The 18,770-nt window shown below is 38.8% G+C and overlaps 1 protein-coding gene across 2 annotated transcripts; it reads left to right on the plus strand.

Annotated features, from left to right (window-relative positions):
- The first annotated feature begins 5,457 nt into the window (after positions 1–5,457).
- Positions 5,458–18,420, plus strand: MCTS1 (MCTS1 re-initiation and release factor). Of its 2 annotated transcripts, none has more exons than XM_020284907.2 (6): positions 5,458–5,823; positions 6,991–7,143; positions 7,680–7,777; positions 14,264–14,397; positions 17,383–17,450; positions 18,211–18,420. In XM_020284907.2, exons 1-6 carry the CDS (start codon positions 5,813–5,815, stop codon positions 18,290–18,292), a joined length of 546 nt encoding a protein of 181 aa, XP_020140496.1. In that variant the 5' UTR covers positions 5,458–5,812; the 3' UTR covers positions 18,293–18,420. The 2 variants fall into 2 exon arrangements, with proteins under 2 accessions (XP_020140496.1, XP_020140495.1); XM_020284906.2 differs by lacking the exon at positions 5,458–5,823 and adding an exon at positions 5,933–6,450.
- Positions 18,421–18,770: the final 350 nt, after the last annotated feature.

Consider the following 18,770-nt stretch of genomic DNA (forward strand, 5'->3'; position numbering starts at 1 on the left):
GAAGAAACTCAGAGGATCAAGGGTTTTTACCTGAGGGTAAAGGAGGAATGGTCGAGGCCAGGCACCTGTAATCCTAGCACTATGGGAAGCTGAGGTGAGAGGATTGCTCAAGGTCAGGAGTTTGAAACGAGCAAGAGCAAGACCCCGTCTCTACTAAAAATAGAAATAAATTAATTGGCCAACTAAAAATATAGAGAAAAAAATTAGCTGGGCATAGTGGCGCATGCCTGTAGTCCCAGCTACTCGGGAGGCTGAGGCAGGAGGATTGCTTGAGCCCAGGAATTTGAGGTTGCTGGGAGCTAGGCTGATGCCACGGCACTCTAGCCCTGGCAACAGACTCTGTCTCAAAAAAAAAGGAATGGTCTGTAAGTTACAGTGTAGCTGGAAGAGGATACACACCTCACCTCCTCTGCAGTATATGCTGTGTGTTGATATAAATCACTTTCACTGGAAAGGGGTATAAGGGAAAGCTAGGAATGTCAGTGAATATTCAGGGAGATGAGTTTGGGGATGGTAAAAGAGTTTGTTAGTCATTGGAATGGTGTTCCAGGAGGCACAGCAGAAGCACCTTGGAGTGAAAATAAAAGTGGAGGTCAAGGCCAGGCGTGGTAGCTCATGCCTGTAATTCTAGCACTCTGGGAGGCTAAGGCGGTAGGATCGCTTGAGGTCAGGAGTTCGAAGCCAGCCTGAGCAAGAGCGAGACCCCATCTCTACTAAAAAATAGAAAGAAATTAGTCGAACAACTAAAAATATATAGAAAAAATTAGCTGGACGTGGTGGCGCATGCCTGTAGTCCCAGCTACTCGGGAGGCTAATGCAGAAGGATTGCTTGAGCCCAGGAGTTTGAGGTTGCTCTGAGCTAGGCTGATGCCATGGCACTCTATCCAGGGCAACAGAGTGAGACTGTCTCAAAAAAAAAAAAAAATTGGGGGTCAAGTTCAGGGAGAAGAAGCACAGAGCAATATGGGAATATAGTTATAGGAGATGAACAATAATAACAATAGTAATAATTTAACAGTGCTTTGCATGGATTATATCATTTAATCGTCATAACAACTTGATGAAGTAGTGCCTTCATTTTACAAATGAGAAGACAGGCAAAGAGTTTAAGTGACTTGCCCACAGTCACATAATAGCAAATAAGTTGAACTGGGTGCTTACATATTGGCCAATGACAGAGGTAAACAGGATGTGAGTGAGTGAGGCATGGTAGGTTTGGCTCATCACAAGTTTGGCTAGATGGTTAGTCTTGATAGTCTTCTGATAAATAGGGGGATCTCGGGTCTCTCCAAATTTAGCTGTATTTGAGACTGGAGGCAGGAGCTGCTGTTTTGTTGGCGTTCCTTATCTTGCTTGGTGTGGAAGGATCCAACAATAGCAAGACCAATGCATTTTCTCACCTGTGCTCTGCATAATGATTAGTGGTGGAGTAGTAGTGTGATTCTTAGGTGTGTCTTGCTCTAGTGGGTTACATAAAGCCAGACTGCAGCTGCCTCTAAGGTGTAAGGCTGAGAGGCAGTTTGTGAGAAATATGACCCTACTGAAAGACTTCACAGGCTGTAGATTCTGAGAGATGTGAGGCCCAGCAGGGGTCTGGCAGTGACCCAATTCTTTCTTTCAGTGAAAGCAGCTCCTCCAGTGTTCAAAGCTGTGTGGCTTAGCTCCTAAAGAAACCTTTCTTTACCAGGCATGCTGGAGAGTTTGGGTGCCATGCTTGGTGTTCAAGGAAGTTCATGAAAAAGAAAAGGAGGCCTTACTACAAACTTCCTTGGGCAGCGTTTTAGAGCCTCATGTCAATAAGACCCTATAAGATCCTTTCAAAATTCTAAGAAGGCAAACACAATTGGTAAACGTTTAATGCTTATTAGACCTAGGTTACTTATTTTAGTAAAATGTATGATAGATTTGGGTTTTCTGTGTCTTGTGATACATGTACATTGAAGACCCTTATAAAATAAATTGCACAGAACATTTATGCACAAATTATAGGACAGAGAGCATAAATGTCTAAAACATGGTCTTTTTTTTTTTTTTAATGAGACAGAGTCTCACTTTGTCACCTGGGCTAGAGTGTAGTGGTGTCACCATAGCTCACTGCAACTTCAAACTCTGGTCTTAAGCAGTTCTCCTGCCTCAGCCTCCTGAGTAGCTGGAATGACAGGTATACACCACCATGCCCAGTTAATTTTTCTATTTTTTTTTTTTTTGTAAAGACAGGGTCTTGCTCTTACTCAGGCTAGAATTAAACTCCTGGCCTCAATTAATCCTCTTGCCTTGGCCTCCCAGAGTGCTAAGATTATAGGCGTGAGCCATTGTACACCTAGCTTAAAAGTTTTTATAACTATTTATTACATGAATAAATGAAGTTCATTGTTTTAATTTTTGAAGAGGTTTATTTTGAGGTGTTTCTTCTTTTATGACATATGGTTGGTTGTAACAATGATTATTTGAAAGTGAGTCCTTTGTCAGAAGCAAACCCCCAATTATAAACTTGGAAAGACAGAATCCATTTTATGATGATACAATTTATAACACATTATCCAGAAATTCATTACAGTGAAAAGTGGGCCCTACTTACATATCTGTGTGGGTGGGTTATAATGAAAGTACTTATGTACACATACAGGTAAATCTGAATAGCTCATTAATACTAATACCGAACTTGGTCATAATTCAGTTTCAGTTTCTGTGATTATCAGAGTATATGAAACTAGATTAAAACATACATGTTCATGTAGCTATATATCAATTCCTATGAATGTTGGATTTGTTGTAATTTAGATAGGATATGTATCATTTTTATAGAATTAGAAGTAGCTATTCCTAGGACTATAAATTTTCAAGATAATACTTTTGAATAAGTCTAAAATTAGTAGGTTTTTTAAACAAAAAGTTCAAGAAATTAGGAAGTCTATCTAGGTGTTAATTTCTGGGTCCGTCAAGTTATTACATATGATATATAATATCTCATGTATCCTAGCACTCTGGGAGGCTGAGATGGGCGGATCGCTCGAGGTCAGGAGTTCGAGATCAGCCTGCGCAAGAGCAAGATCCCGTCTCTACTATAAATAGAAAGAAATTGGCTAGACAACTAAAAATATGTAGAAAAATTTATCTGGGCATGGTGGCGCATGCCTGTAGTCCCAGCTACTCGGGAGGCTGAGGCAGCAGGATTGCTTGAGCCCAGGAGTTTGAGGTTGCTGTGAGCTAGGCTGACGCCATGGCACTCTAGCCAGGGCAACAAAGCAGAACTCTGTCTCAAAAAAGAAACAAAAAACCCCACAAATATCTCATGTAAATTATCTACTTTCACTTAGTTTGATTAATAATAGCGGATTTTAATGTATTTGTTGTTAAATGGCAGGCTTCCAGGGTGATGTGAGAGTTGCCAGGAGAGGAAGGATCTTTGGCAACAATCCTGACAGTGTAGCACTAACCACAGCTTGGGATCTGGTCTTTAGTTTTGCATGTTCATAAACTCAGTGTTCTAAATGTTGCAGAGTTGATTAATGCTGGGAATGTGGATGGATTCAAGCTAACGACATTGACAAGAGACTGATGTATAAACCAGAATGCTAATTTATTAATTTACAAAGACAAACATAATTGCTCATGCAGATTTGATTTAAAAATAGCAAATTATTTCCTATGGGCAGATCTTCACAGGAAGCCAAATTATAATCAGAGAATCGTTTGTACCATAGAATCAAGACAAGTTGAGTGGGTTAGACAATTCAAATGCATAGTACCGTTTGTTGTGATTGCTTTAATGGTCCATCTCCTCAATATGGACTAGAGTATTTGCTCCCTGGAGAGATTGGTGTATTTATTTTAGAGGTCAGTGCATACCTACCCCACTTCCTGAGTAGTGCCTGTTCAGGTTTTCTCATTTTTCTATGCTTTCTTTGCTGATCAAAACCTTTGACTGGCATACATTTTTCTATCAGCTCTCTTTTTAAAAATTACATAAGTAAAACATGTATCTCTAGCCATTATCTTTTCTTTTTATTATTTCAGCATATTATGGGGGTACAAATGTTAAGGTTACATACATTGCCCAAGGCCCCTCTCCCTCCTTGAGTCAGAGCTTCAAGCATGACCGTCCCCCAAACATTGCACATCTAACTCATTGTGTTTGTATATACCCATCCCCTCCTCCCCCCCCCCACCTGCCCGACACCCAATAAATGTTATTCCTATATGTGCACTTAGGTGTTGATCCATTAATACCAATTTGCTGGTGAGTACATGTGGTGCTTGTTTTTCCATTCTTGAGATACTTCACTTAGTAGAATGGGTTCCAGCTCTATCCAGGAAAATACAAGAGGTGCTATATCACCATTGTTTCTTTTCTTTTTCTTTTTTTTTTTTTTGAGACAGAGTCTCGCTTTGTTCCCCAGGCTAGAGTGAGTGCCTTGGCGTCAGCCTAGCTCACAGCAACCTCAAACTACTGGGCTCAAGCAATACTTCTGCCTCAGCCTCCGGAGTAGCTGGGACTACAGGCATGCGCCACCATGCCTGGCTAATTTTTTCTATATATATATATTAGTTGGCCAATTAATTTCTTTCTATTTGTAGTAGAGACAGGGGTCTCACTCTTGCTCAGGCTGGTTTCGAACTCCTGACCTCGAGCAATCCGCCCGCCTCGGCCTCCCAGAGTGCTAGGATTACAGGCGTGAGCCACCACGCCGGCCATCACCATTGTTTCTTAAAGCTGAATAGTACTCCATGGTGTACATATACCACATTTTATTAATCCACTCATGAATTGATGGGCACTTGGGTTGTTTCCACAGCTTTGCAATTGTGAATTGTGCTGCTATAAACATTCGAGTGTAGGTGTCTTTTTCATAGAGTGACTTTTGATTTTTTGAGTAGATGCCTAGTAGTGAAATTGCTGTAGACATTATCTTTTCAATCAGATTACAGTCTACTATTGCTCACCTAGAGACCATTCTAACCTCCAAGGAAATTACCCCTCGATTTATGGTTCAACTTGTAGGTATGGGGGTGAAGGCGGAGGCTACAATCTAGTGAGTTTTATTTAATAATTCTATGGGGGGACCTGCCAGTGAATAAGATTAACAGATAAAATAACAGGATGCTCAAATAACTTCAGATAAACAAAGACTATATATATTTTAGTGTAAGTATGTCCAAAATATTGACGAGGTGTACTTACATTAAAAATAGTATTCATTGTTAATCTGAAATTCAAATTTAGATATCCTGTATTTTTATTTGCTAAACCTGGCAATCCTACTGGCACATTAACATGAAGCTATGAGGCTTGCCTGGGTTCAAGCTGGCCGGGAAACACCAGTCCATTCGGTTGCCTCATACCGGGAACAAAAACCATTCCCACTAAAAAATTGTTTAGGTTGACAGTAGGTGGCAATGAAGCGCGGAACAATCTTGACCCTTTGAGGAATCCGTAACTGACGCAACTGCCATAAGTGCTGCTTTGATTGATTCCCCGCCCACCCCATTCTTCTCTTCCTGCAACTAGAAAGAATTGCTCTATCACTTCTTCCTTCTAAAGTCCCGCCCTTTCAGCTACCTCCAACGGGAGAGGAATCGGTTGCCCAAAAGGAGTTGGCAAAAGCGGCGACGTGGAGTTCAGAGGAGCGGAAGTAGTTACTTTTCACTGAGAGCCGTAAAGCGGCTGGCTTTCTCGCCTTCCGGATAACGACAACAGCTCCGACTGTCAGTGCCGGCCTTCCTCGTGTAAGGGGATCTGCCGGACCCTTACTAATTCAATTTCTTTCCCATTCCGGGCCCTTCCCTATCGTCGCCCCCTTCACCTTGGATCATGTTCAAGAAGTAAGGACATGCTGTGGCCTCTATCGGCTGCTCACAAAGGCGGTGAGGGTGGGGGTGGGGAAGAGGGCGAGAGCAAAGATCCTCTTTCTCTCTTCCCCGCCCCTGCCATCCTGACTCCTTAAGGTTTTCTGTAGTATTATGCTGTCACTCGCAACTTGTAACACTTCTTTAAGCTTTCCATCCCTAATTCTCAATCGGGTCTCTGTACCTCCACTCCCGTTTTTTTTTTCCCTCCTTATCCTTCTTTCTCTTTTGCACCCTCCCCCAATTCTTCTCCATTCCTAGGACTCTACCAATCACATCGGTGCACTGTGATTTAGGGGCATATCCTCTTCAGCCGAGAGGGGAACCCTGCACTCACTGCCATATGTTTATTAGTTATGAACTGAATAAAGGAAGGCTTGACTTCCTGGGTCATGAGAGTGAAGGAGTCTGGGTGACAGGAAGCAAGCGGCCTGTCATGCCTATTGCCTAGCTGCCAGATTAACCTTTCCTTGAAAATAACGTGATTGCCCCACAGGCTTTTCAGTGTAAGGAAGACAAAAATTCCTTGGGAACCTACCTAGTGGGTTTGCTTTCCAGATCTGGTAGACGCAAAAAGCAAAAAGGGGACATGGGCAAAGGAAGGTGGGTTTTGTGCATGAAATTTTGAGCAAAAATAAATAGGGATCTTAGAAATCATCATCATCATCATCATCTTTAAAAAATCTCAGATTGTATAGCCTAGCAGGGGCCCATTTTCTGTGTTATGCCTGGGTTGGTCTTTTGTATCTCAATGCTTGAGGGTTTTTTTTTTTTTTTAACACAGGTTTTATTATTGGTAGGAGTCTGTGTTTCCGTCTGGGTAGAAATGAGTAAGATTTTCCAGGAAAAGCGTTTGTGTGGCTCATTACAGATTTCAGTGCAAAATATGTTTCATATTCCTCCCCCCCCCAGCTAATTGCTATATACATGACAGTTTATTTTAATATTGCATTAAGATGTTGATTTTGTGCTGGACAGAATAAAAGGGAAATGGTGTTTTTTAAAAAAACTTATTGCACAATTATTTTAAGCATCTGAATACTTGCTTGGGAATAGATGACTAATTAGAACAATACCTTTAGGTATTCTGATACTTCTGCTTAGAAATGCCTTTTTTTTTTTCTTGCAAAAACTACTTGGCAGATTTGATGAAAAAGAAAATGTGTCCAATTGCATCCAGTTGAAAACTTCAGTTATTAAGGGTATTAAGAACCAATTAATAGAGCAATTTCCAGGTATTGAACCATGGCTTAATCAAATCATGCCTAAGAAAGATCCTGTCAAAATAGTCCGATGGTAAGTCTTTGTTTTTCTCTATGTAAAGCTCACAGTAGCTGAATATTTAATGATTATATTTCACTCATACTAAGTGGAATTATTTTCAAATTATTGATAGATTAATGATGGGAGTAGACACAAAATAACTCTAAAATGATCAATATTTGTATTTTCAAATATTTTCTATGTGCATGAAAAATGTAGCTTTGTATATTGATTGTTTTATTAGAGTTAAATTTTTCATTCACAGTTGGGTTTAGCTTATTTCAGTTCTTTAGAGATTTGTTTTATTGAATTATCTAACAATGGAATTGAAATAATACAATGTGAAATAAAATTGGTTGTAGCAAGTTGTATTTTTATTTTTTTCCTACTAGACTTGTATGATAGGAAAAACAATGTAAATAATGTTTTTTGGCTGTTATCTTTACTGAAATTTTTAAAAGTTTATCTCTGTATGCATATTTCACTTGTGATTTTTAAAGGATGTTTGACTTATATTCATTTTTGAAAGAAAATTTCTAACTTGGTACTTTGTGACATTTGTCTTACAGCCATGAACATATAGAAATCCTTACAGTAAATGGAGAATTACTATTTTTTAGACAAAGAGAGGGGCCTTTTTACCCAACCCTAAGGTTACTTCACAAATGTAAGTCTTGGGAGGGGGGGAAATGGGCATTTATTGAAACCTTAAAATCTGTACCCCCATAATATGCCAAAATAAAAAAAAATAATTAAAAAAAAATGTAAGTCTTGTTAGAAATATACATTTGGGGATCTGGAAAAACACAAATGGAGTTGAAGTGACTTTTAGTAGTTAATGTGTTATTTATTAGTACTAGGTAATAAGGAATGTAAGACTAAAATGAATGCCCATTTGAAAAATACAAATTCTCTCATTATGCATTCTAGAAAGCCCAAGAAAGAGCATTCCTTCCTTAATTTAACAAATATTTATTGAACTTACTATGTGCCAGGCACTGAGCAAGGTATTGAAAATACTATAAGAAGCAAAGACAGACATGGTCCCTGTCCTTATGAAGCTAATAGTCTAGTTGGCAGAATAGACAACAATTAGATAATTACATAAATATATATTTACAAACTGTGATAAGCACTGTGAGCATTTTCATCTTTTAAATTTATTTCTGGAATTGCCTAATAGAGAAAACTCCATATATGGGAAAATGTTGGCTAAATGTGGGGAGTCCCAGTTATTGTTAGTTGAGTGCCATCATCAGATGTTATGAAAACAAATGTTTATTTCATACCCACATTTGCATGTTAGATCGAGTATATTACAAAAGAAAATCCAAAGTAAGATATAATCTAAGGGCACAAAAAGTTTTCAAATGGGAAGTAAAATTTCTGCTTTTCTGTTCTGGCATTCTAGCCAAGAGGCAGAAGAGAAGGGAGCGACTGGCAGGTTTTGTGGTTGGTGATAATGACTTATTGAGTTTGGCTTTTTGGTAAGAGGAGATCAATTTGGAATTACTTGGTAGTGCAGAGGTCAGGAGCAGTAAACCTGTTAGGCAAGTCTTAAAAGAGGTGAAGCATTTAAATATTTACAAGGGAATAATTATAATTATTTGATTAACTATTTCATCAGGTTAAAAAACACTTTAATGAAAGAAATTGAATCCTGAAGCAATGGGGAAAATTATAAATGAAAATATTTTGGTGACATTGAGACATTTTGATGACATTAATTACTATTCAACAAAGAGAAAACAGAGACAAAACAATCATATGTATTGTGTAAACCTAGATTTGTTCCTGGTTTGAAAAAGAAACAAAAATTAAAGCGTTCCTTTCATTCCTGCCACCCCCCACAGAAAAAAGATATAATAGGCTTTCTTAGGACTATTGGGAGAAATTTGAATATGGTTTGGCTATAAAATGATACCTGTAGACTTCTTAAATTTTTAGGTGTGATAATAGTATTATGCTTATGTAGGAGAATGACTGTTTTTAGATGTTTGCTTATTTATGGTGAAACTTATATCTGGACTTAATTTTTTTTTTTTTGAGACAGAGTCTCGCTTTGTTGCCTAGGCTAGAGTGAGTGCCATGGTGTCAGCCTAGCTCACAGCAACCTCAAACTCCTGGGCTCAAGCGATCCTTCTGTCTCAGCCTCCCAAGTAGCTGGGACTACAGGCATGAGCCACCATGCCCGTCTAATTTTTTCTATATATATTAGTTGGTCAATTAGTTTCTTTCTATTTATAGTAGAGACGGGGTCTCGCTCTTGCTCAGGCTGGTTTCGAACTCCCGACCTCGAGCAATCCACCCTCCTCGGCCTCCCAGAGAGCTAGGATTACAGGCGTGAGCCACCGCGCCTGGCCTGGACTTAATTTTAAATGATAGAGGAAAACTGTATACATATAAATAGAGGTAAAGTAAATATAGGAAGCTATTAATGAACAATTGTTGAATCTAAGTGGATAGTGTCAAGGTCTTCATTGAACTGTTATAGTTTTTCTGTACATTGAACATTTTCATAATCAGGAAAAGGATGTTCCTGTTTAATTTTTTGCTGGGGAATCAATCTTTTAGAATATCTTCAAGTTATTCTTGTGTAAGAAGCAGGATAAGGCTGGACGTGGTGGTTCACGCCTGTAATCCTAGCACTCTGAGAGGACACAGTGGGTGGGCGGAGATCGTTGGAGCTCAGGAGTTCTAGACCAGCCTGAGCAGGAGCGAGACCCTGTCTCTATTATAAATAGAAAAAAATTAGCTGGACAACTAAAAATATATATAGAAAAAATTAGCTAGGCGTGGTGGCACATGCCTGTAGTCCCAGCTACTCGGGAGGCTGAGGCAGGAGGATTGCTTGAGCCCAGGAATCTGAGGTTGCTGTGAGCTAGGCTGATGCCAAGGCACTCTAGCCCAGGCAACAGAGTGAGACTTTGTCTCAAAAAAAAAAAAAAAAAAAAAAAAAGGAGGATAATATGGTGGTTTAAAATGTAAATTTGGAGTTAGGCAGGCCAGGGTTCATTTCCCAGTACATGCTACTTTTGGCAAGTCACTTAACCTTTTTAAGCTTTGTTTCCTTATCTTTAAAAATGGACATGATAATTTTATGTATCTCCAGAGGTTGTGAGGATTAAATGAGATAGTGCATTTTATGTACCTAATATAATGCCAAGAACACAGTAAGTGCTCAATATACAGTAGACATTATAATGATGGAGTAATTGTTCAATAAATGTGTATTACTACTGCTTATCATTAATTATCATGATTATGATTATTTTCTTTTTTTGTTTTGAGACAGAGTCTCGCTTTGTTGCCCAGGCTAGAGTGAGTGCCATGGCGTCAGCCTAGCTCATAGCAACCTCAGACTTCTGAGCTCAAGCAATCCTCCTGCCTCAGCCTCCGGAGGGAGTAGCTGGGACTACTGGCGTGCGCCACCATGCTCGGCTAATTTTTTTCTATATATATTAGTTGGCCAATTAATTTCTTTCTATTTATAGTGGAGATGGGGGTCTTGCTCTTGCTTAGGCTGGTTTCGAACTCCTGACCTCAAGCAATCCACCCGCCTTGGCCTCCCAGAGTGCTAGGATTACAGGCGTGAGCCACCGCGCCCGGCCCCAAAATCCTTTTTTTTTTTTTTTTTTTTTTTTGAGACAGAGTCTCACTTTGTTGCCCAGGCTAGAGTGAGTGCCGTGGCGTCAGCCTGGCTCACAGCAACCTCAATCTCCTGGGCTCAGCGATCCTACTGCCTCAGCCTCCCGAGTAGCTGGGACTACAGGCATGCGCCACCATGCCCGGCTAATTTTTTGTATATATATTTTTCGTTGGTCAATTAATTTCTTTCTATTTTTGGTAGAGACGGGGTCTCGCTCAGGCTGGTTTCGAACTCCTGACCTTGAGCGATCCGCCCGCCTCGGCCTCCCAAAGTGCTAGGATTACAGGCGTGAGCCACCGCGCCCGGCCCCCAAAATCCTTTTTTTATCAGTAAGATGTTTAAGTTAATTTGTGGTCTTGGTAAGAAAAAAAACTTACCTGTTCTTTGACTAGTGGGAGGACTAGTGGTAAGGCATTAAAGTGAATACATTTTACCTGTTATTGTCATTATTATTCCTAGAGAGCTCTGAGAGGCTTAAAAAGTTTTTCTCTCAGTATTTGTTTGAAGTCCTCTCAGGATCCTTTAATTATTAGGCTATGGATTATTAGTAGATACACATACACACACATAAATTTTTTTACAAAAGGAATACATGTACATTATATAAATTTGGAAAATATAGACATATATAACTAATTAATAAACACCTGTATTCCCAGAACCTAGAGTTAACCATTGTTAGTATACTGGTAAACTTCCATCCAGTTATTTTCTGTGATATATACCAATGCATATATTTTTTTCCTTTTTAAATTAATTCTTTGTTACATAGTTTTTTGATTGATATATAACAGTACATATTTTGGGGGTACACATGTATTTTCATATCTGTATACAGTGTATAATGATCATCAGATCAGGGTAACTGGGGATATTCATCACCTCAAACATTTATCTTTATCTTGGAGAGACTACAATTCTTCTTTTCTAGTTATTTTGAAATGTACAATAACTCATTGTTAGCTATAATTTCCCTACTGTACTCTTGAATACTAGAACTTACTCCTTCTATCTAGCTATAATTTTGTAACTCTTAGCCAACTTCTCTTCATCCCACTGTAGTTTTTTGAAACTAACAGATTTTACTTTTAAGAACAGTATTAGGTTTATAGAAAAAGTGAGCAGATAGAATAGTTTCCATTTATGTATTCGCTCTCCCCCACTCAGTTTCCCTTATATCTTTCATTGGTATGATACATTTGTTACAATTGATGAACGAACGCTGATACATTATTATTAATGAAAGCCCATAGTTTACATTAGGGTTCACTCTTTGTATTGTATAGTTCTATGGGTTTTGCCAAGTGCATAATACCAAGTATCTACTGTTACAGTATCATACAGAATAGTTTTACTGCCCTAAGCATATATTATATTCCACTTATTCACCCTTGCTCCTTCCTCCTCAACCCCTAGTAACCACTGTTCTTTGTGATAGTTTTTTTTTTTTTTTTTTTTTTTTTTTGTCACTCTGTTGCCCTGGCGTCAGCCTAGCTCACAGCAACCTCAAACTCCTGGGCTCCAGCAATCCTACCTCAGCCTCCCAAGTAGCTGGGATTACAGGCATGCGCCACCATGCCTGGCTAATTTTTTCTATATATTTTTAGTTGGCCAATTAATTTCGTTCTATTTTTAGTAGAGATGGGGTCTTGCTCTTGCTCAGGCTGGTTTCGAACTCCTGATCTTGAGCGATCCACCCGCCTCAGCTTCCCAGAGTGCTAGGATTTGTGATAGTTTTTTTTTTTTTTTTTTTTTTTTTTGAGACAGAGTCTCACTCTTGTTGCCCTGGCTATAGAGTGAGTGCTGTGGCGTCAGCCTAGCTCACAGCAACCTCAAACTCCTGGGCTCAAGCAATCCTGCTGCCTCAGCCTCCCAAGTAGCTGGGACTACAGGCATGCACCACTATGCCCGGCTAATTTTTTGTATATATATTTTTAGTTGGTCAATTAATTTCTTTCTATTTTTAGTAGAGACGGGGTCTCGCTCAGGATGGTTTCGAACTCCCAACCTCGAGCAATCCGCCCGCCTCGGCCTCCCAGAGTGCTAGGATTACAGGCGTGAGCCACCGCGCCCGGCCTGTGATAGTTTTTTATTCTGCTTTTTTCACTTAACATAATATTGTGAACATCTCCCAGAGCATTAAGTATTCTCCCCAAAACATGGTTTTATTATACAGATATGACAGACGTATTATCTTAAGCCTTTATCTCTTACCTTATTGTTGAACATTTAGGTTGATTCCAGTTTATTTCTATTATAAGTATTAGTACCACAATGAATAACTTTCAACCCAGATACATTGTACATCCCTCTTTTTTTTTTAGAATAAAATCCTAGAAGTAGGATTACTGAGTCGGTTTGAACATTTTCAAGGCTGTTGATGCATGTTGCCAAGTAGTCATAAAGACTATTAGTAGTAGAAGCCTTCTAGTTTTTAGTAGTATATAGGAATACCAGTGTTCCTACACTCTTTTTTTTTTTATTTTTTTGAGACAGAGTCTCACTCTGTTGCCTGGGCTAGAGTGCCATGGCATCAGCCTAGCTCATAGAAACTTCAGACTCCTGGGCTCAAGCGATCCTCCTGCCTCAGCCTCCCGAGTAGCTGGGACTACAGGCATGTGCCACCATGCCCGGCTTAATTTTATATATATATATTTTAGTTGGCCAATTAATTTCTTTTAGTACAGATGGGGTCTTGCTCTTGCTCAGGCTGGTTTTGAACTCCTGACCTTGAGCGATCCTCCCGCCTCAGCCTCCCAGAGTGCTAGGATTGCAGGCGTGAGCCACTGAGCCTGGCCTGTTTGTACACTCTTTTTTTTTTCTTGAGACAGAGTCTCTTTGTTGCCCCGGCTAGAGTGAGTGCCCTGGCATCAGCCTAGCTCACAGCAACCTCAAACTCCAGGGCTCAAGTGATCCTTCTGCCTCAGCTTCCTGAGTTGCTGGGACTATAGGCATGCGCCACCATGTCTGGCTAATTTTTTCTATATATATTAGTTGGCCAATTAATTTATTTCTATTTATAGTAGAGACTTGGTCTCACTCTTGCTCAGGCTGGTTTCGAACTCCTGACCTCGAGTGATCCGCCCGCCTCGGCCTCCCAGAGTGCTAGGATTACCTCACCTGGCCCCTACACTCTTGCTAGTACTGTGAATTATTTTCCTTAAAAATATTTACCTTCAGATCTCACAAACTTAAGTATAACTGATAAAAGAAAGAAAAAAGTAAAAATAAAAATGTTGGCCAGGCACGGTGGCTCATGCTAGGTTGACACCACAGCACTCTAGCCGGGGCAACAGAGTGAGACTCTGTCTCAAAAAAAAAAAAAAAATATATATATATATATATATATATATATATTTATTTACCAATGTGATAAGTGAAGGATAGTGTTAGTTTGCATCTGTCAGCATACTGTAATTTTAGAAATATTTGTTCGTGTCCTTTGCCTTTTTTTGTTGAGTCATTAGTCTTATTAATATATATAATGTGTTTCTTTTCTTCTAGATCCTTTTATCCTGCCACACCAGCAGGTTGATAAAGGAGCCATCAAATTTGTACTCAGTGGAGCAAATATCATGTGTCCAGGCTTAACTTCTCCTGGAGCTAAGCTTTACCCTGCTGCAGTAGATACCATTGTTGTATCCTTCCCAGGCTATAACTGCTGAAAAAAATGTGTTCATTGTGTTTTTATTACTGAAAAATCTATCCAAGGGAACTTTAGATGTACTTTTTTGGAGGTTACTGCTACTGTTGTCTCATGGCTTTCTGGTTACATTTGAAGTTGTGGGAAGTAACTGTTTTTATTTCTTGATACTAAATTATGTCCCATCTTAGGTAGTTTTTGTTTTGTTTTTGAGACAGGGTTTCACTCTGTCACCTAGGCTAGAGTGCAATGGCATCATCATAGCTCACTGTAACTTCAAACTCTAGGGCTTGAGCAATCTTCCTGTCTTAGCCTCCTCAGTAGCTAGGACTACAGGCATGCACCCAGCTAATTTTTCTATTTTTTTGTAGAGATGGAGTCTGGCTATGTTGCTCAGGGTGTTCTTGGACTCCTGGCCTCAAGCAGTCCTCCTGCCTTGGCCTCCCAAAGTGTTAGCCATACCTGGTCTAGGTAGTTTTATAACTGAAGTTATAAAAAAGTCCCAGCTGCATTTTGGCCCAGTTAGGGTCTATTGTTGTCAGACTCAGAACATAATATCAAACTCTTGATTACTATTGGAAAGGATATACCGTGTTTCCCCAAAAATAAGACAGGGTCTTATATTTATTTTTCCTCAAGAAGACACCCTAGGACTTATTTTCAGAGGATGTGATAATTTTTTTAAGTACGGTACAACAATCTACATTTATTCAAATATAGTTAAGTCATCTTCTTCTGGAACATCATCATAACTCTCCAAACCCTGAATTCCATCCTGAATTTCTTGCGACTCTTATTTCCTTTAGAACCATTGGCCCCAATCTCTCATGTTGAGCAATAGAGATCTCATGGGGCAGATGAGAAGGGCTGCTGGTTTTCTTTACAGCTCTGCGACGAAATGCATGGGTTGTGCAGATACGTTGCAGAGCCATGCCCATCACTAGGTCTTATTTTCAGGGTAAGGCTTATATTGTACAGATGCTTAGAAATCCTGCTAGGGCTTATTTTATGAGTAGGTCTTATTTTCGGGGAAACACGGTAGGTGATATGATTGGATCAGCCTTTTGGACATCAACCTGCTGCTTTAATGTTCACTTTGACTTACCTAGATAATACTGGAGTAAAAGCTCTCAAAAAGAAAAAGAATTTAGGCACTGGGTATAGTATCTCTTTTCCCAAGAAACAATTTTGTTTTAGGAATTGGTAGTGGGAAATATTGGCAGTCCCCAACTTTTATTTTAAAACTTCGTTTTTAAGTTGGTTAGTTGGGCCTCAGAGCATGTTTATTCAAAGAGAAATGTTAAAGTCCCAGATAGTCCTTAAAGATCTATACTTTATTTTTAAATTTTTTTAAAAAATGCTATAAGTATGTGCCATTGCACCCAGCTGATTTTTAAAATTTTTTGTAAAGATGGGATCTGGATATATTGCCTAGGCTGCTTAAACTCTTAGCCTCAGATGATCTTCCCCCCTTGGCCTCACAAACACCTGTGATTACAGGTGTGGGCCACCACACCTGGCCTTAAAGATCTATTCAACTCATGACTTAGCTGATCTATTCAAGACATTAATTTGGGGGAGGGGAAATTTAAGATTATTTCTATTTCTACAAAGCCATTTCAGAGATATCCTAGATTAAATAGGTTTTTGTGGCTATTCTAGACAGGAGGCCATCTTTTCCTTTGTCATGGCCAAAGTGGCCATTTGCCTCAGGTTGAGAAAAGGAATGGTGAAATAGGGAAATCACTTTGGGAGTGGGTTTGAGAGTATGTCCTGTGCTCAAAAGGATGATATCCTCTGTTGTGGCAGTTATAGCTAAGTTGTATCTTTATATTTTAGGAAAAGCTTGTATTGACATAGATAGATACTGTTCACATAATAGGTGGTCAAATATTTGGAACATTGAATGAATGAATTTAAAACCAATGGAGAAAAATATTCTGTCAGGACAGGTTATGATTTTTATGTTTATGATTTCTCTAAGTGTTGGTAAGTTTATAGTTCTGGAGTTTCCCTTAAATGGAAAATTTTCTTAGTACCCCTAGCCTTTACTTTTAAAAATAATTTTTATTTTGAAATAGGCCGGGTGCGGTGGCTCACACCTGTAATCCTAGCACTCTGGGAGGCCAAGGCGGGTGGATTGCTCGAGGTCAGGAGTTCGAAACCAGCCTAAGCAAGAGCGAGACCCTGTCTCTACTATAAATAGAAAGAAATTAATTGGCCAACTAATATATATAGAAAAAATTAGCCGGGCATGGTGGCGCATGCCTGTAATCCCAGCTACTTGGGAGGCTGAGGCAGGAGGATTGCTTGAGCCCGGGAGTTTGAGGTTTTGTGAGCTAGGCTGATGCCATGGCACTCACTCTAGCCTGGGCAACAAAGTGAGACTCTGTCTCACCAAAAAAAAATAATAATAATTTTTATTTTGAAAGAATTATAGGTTTATAGAAAGTTTCAAATAAAAAATACTACAGAGAGGACCTGTGTAACCTGAACCTTAGTGTTTACCAATCCAGAAGCTTCAAATGATAACCAAGACCATGCTGGTTCTTCTAGAAAGGTTGAAACTGTCGTATTGTGCTCTTAAAAATAGAATGGACATACAATTATTATTTTCATATATTCTTTACATAAAACCACCATTCTGATTAAAACAGAAGAACAATTGATATTTATTTCATGGTTTTTAGTATTTATGTGCAAGAAATTTTATCTCCTTTTTTGTATGACTCATTCTTGTTTTGTTGGCATGAAGTTACAGTATTAACATTTGACTTTAAACAAACATGATTATAAGATTTATTCATTTAGCATTTATTGAATATTTAGAATGTGCCCACAGACACTGTTAGGTCCCTGCTCTCAAGGAGTTAATGGTCTACGAAAGGACATAAGATGGGTTCAAAGTGGCTTAACTGGTAACATGGTCATTGTTTGACACCCTTCCCTATAAATAGTTTTCTTAGCTGTGTGTTTTCAGGCTATCATGGCAGAAGGAAAACAGCATGCTCTATGTGTTGGAGTCATGAAGATGTCTGCAGAAGATATGTAAGTCTCACTTTAGGCCTCCTTAGCTTTTGGGGTATGGGTAAGCAACCCAGGAAGTATCAGAATTAAAGGTGAAATTTGCTCTCATTCATACCACATCTTACAAATATCTAAGCACAGAAGCCTCATTTCTGATTTTTTCTAACACTTAGGAAACCATTGAAATCTATATTGTCTTCGGGATTGCATTCTTTCTTAAGCATTCTGAAAAGAACCTGTGTGCCAACACAGCTGTTTTATATGTATGTATGTGGTACTTTAGGAATTTTTTATTTAGTACAATTTAAATTGGAGGGAGGGGAAAGATGTTTGGGCTAGTTTTTTAAACAGTGACACAATTCACTACCACACAGTATTCATCTTATATTCTGACCTGGTGGTATAAGCAATAGTTAGGGAACTATTAAAGATATATTACCAAAATATAGGCAGTAATTTAAAAAACTTTGGAACCTATTTGATGAGCAAATTAGTTCTATTGATTTTGTTTCAGGGTTAATGTAACACTTTGATACTCTAGTCTGGTGACATTATTACTCTGCTTCTATAGACCCATTAGTTAGGTTGCTAAAATCACTTTAGGATATGAACTGTCACAGAGTGATGGAATTTAATATAGATAACAATGTAAGTGTAATAGCAATAAATTACCTACATGTGGCTCAATAATTACAAAATAGCAATGTATTTTGAATTATATTTATCATGAATAAGCCTATAAATATGCATAAAATATGTTTATGTTTTTTCCCTTCTACAGTGAGAAAATCAACAAAGGAATTGGCATTGAAAATATCCATTATTTAAATGATGGGCTGTGGCATATGAAGACATATAAATGAGCCTCAGAAGGAATGCACTTGGGCTAAATATGGATATTGTGTTGTATCTGTGTTTGTGTCTGTGTGTGACAGCATGAAGACAATGCCTCTGTGGTTATGCTGAATAAATTCAACAAATGCTAAAATTCTGTTAGCTTCAGAAATTATTTTAATATTTCTTAAACTCAAGTTAAAATTGGGTAGCAAACTTGGACATTAAAAGGTATCTGGTAAGTAACCAAACAGACAATTAATGTCCTTTCTTAGGCTAGTGATAAAAGATGAAGGGCAGGATTTGGTAAATGGACTTGTCAGTTTACGATGAACCCACAGAGAATCTGTCTAGTTAATGCGGCTGGAAGATAGAGTGGGAATTTTATCTCATTACCCCAGGGCACCCGGCAGTGCTCCTTCTCTTTTGTGTGTGTGTTATTTATTTTTTAACTTTTAATTATGGAAAATTCCAAACATATTCAAATATATGGGGAATCCTGTAATG

Source organism: Microcebus murinus, chromosome X (genome assembly GCF_040939455.1).
Source record: "Microcebus murinus isolate Inina chromosome X, M.murinus_Inina_mat1.0, whole genome shotgun sequence".
Classification (NCBI taxonomy): Eukaryota; Metazoa; Chordata; class Mammalia; order Primates; family Cheirogaleidae; genus Microcebus; species Microcebus murinus.

Excerpts from the sequence above, each read along its gene's own strand:
- MCTS1 (XM_020284906.2), top strand. Across the intron at positions 7,778-14,263 it reads CCTAAGGTTACTTCACAAAT|ATCCTTTTATCCTGCCACAC; the intron begins GTAAGTCTTGGG and ends CTTTTCTTCTAG. Across the intron at positions 14,398-17,382 it reads CTGCAGTAGATACCATTGTT|GCTATCATGGCAGAAGGAAA; the intron begins GTATCCTTCCCA and ends GTGTGTTTTCAG.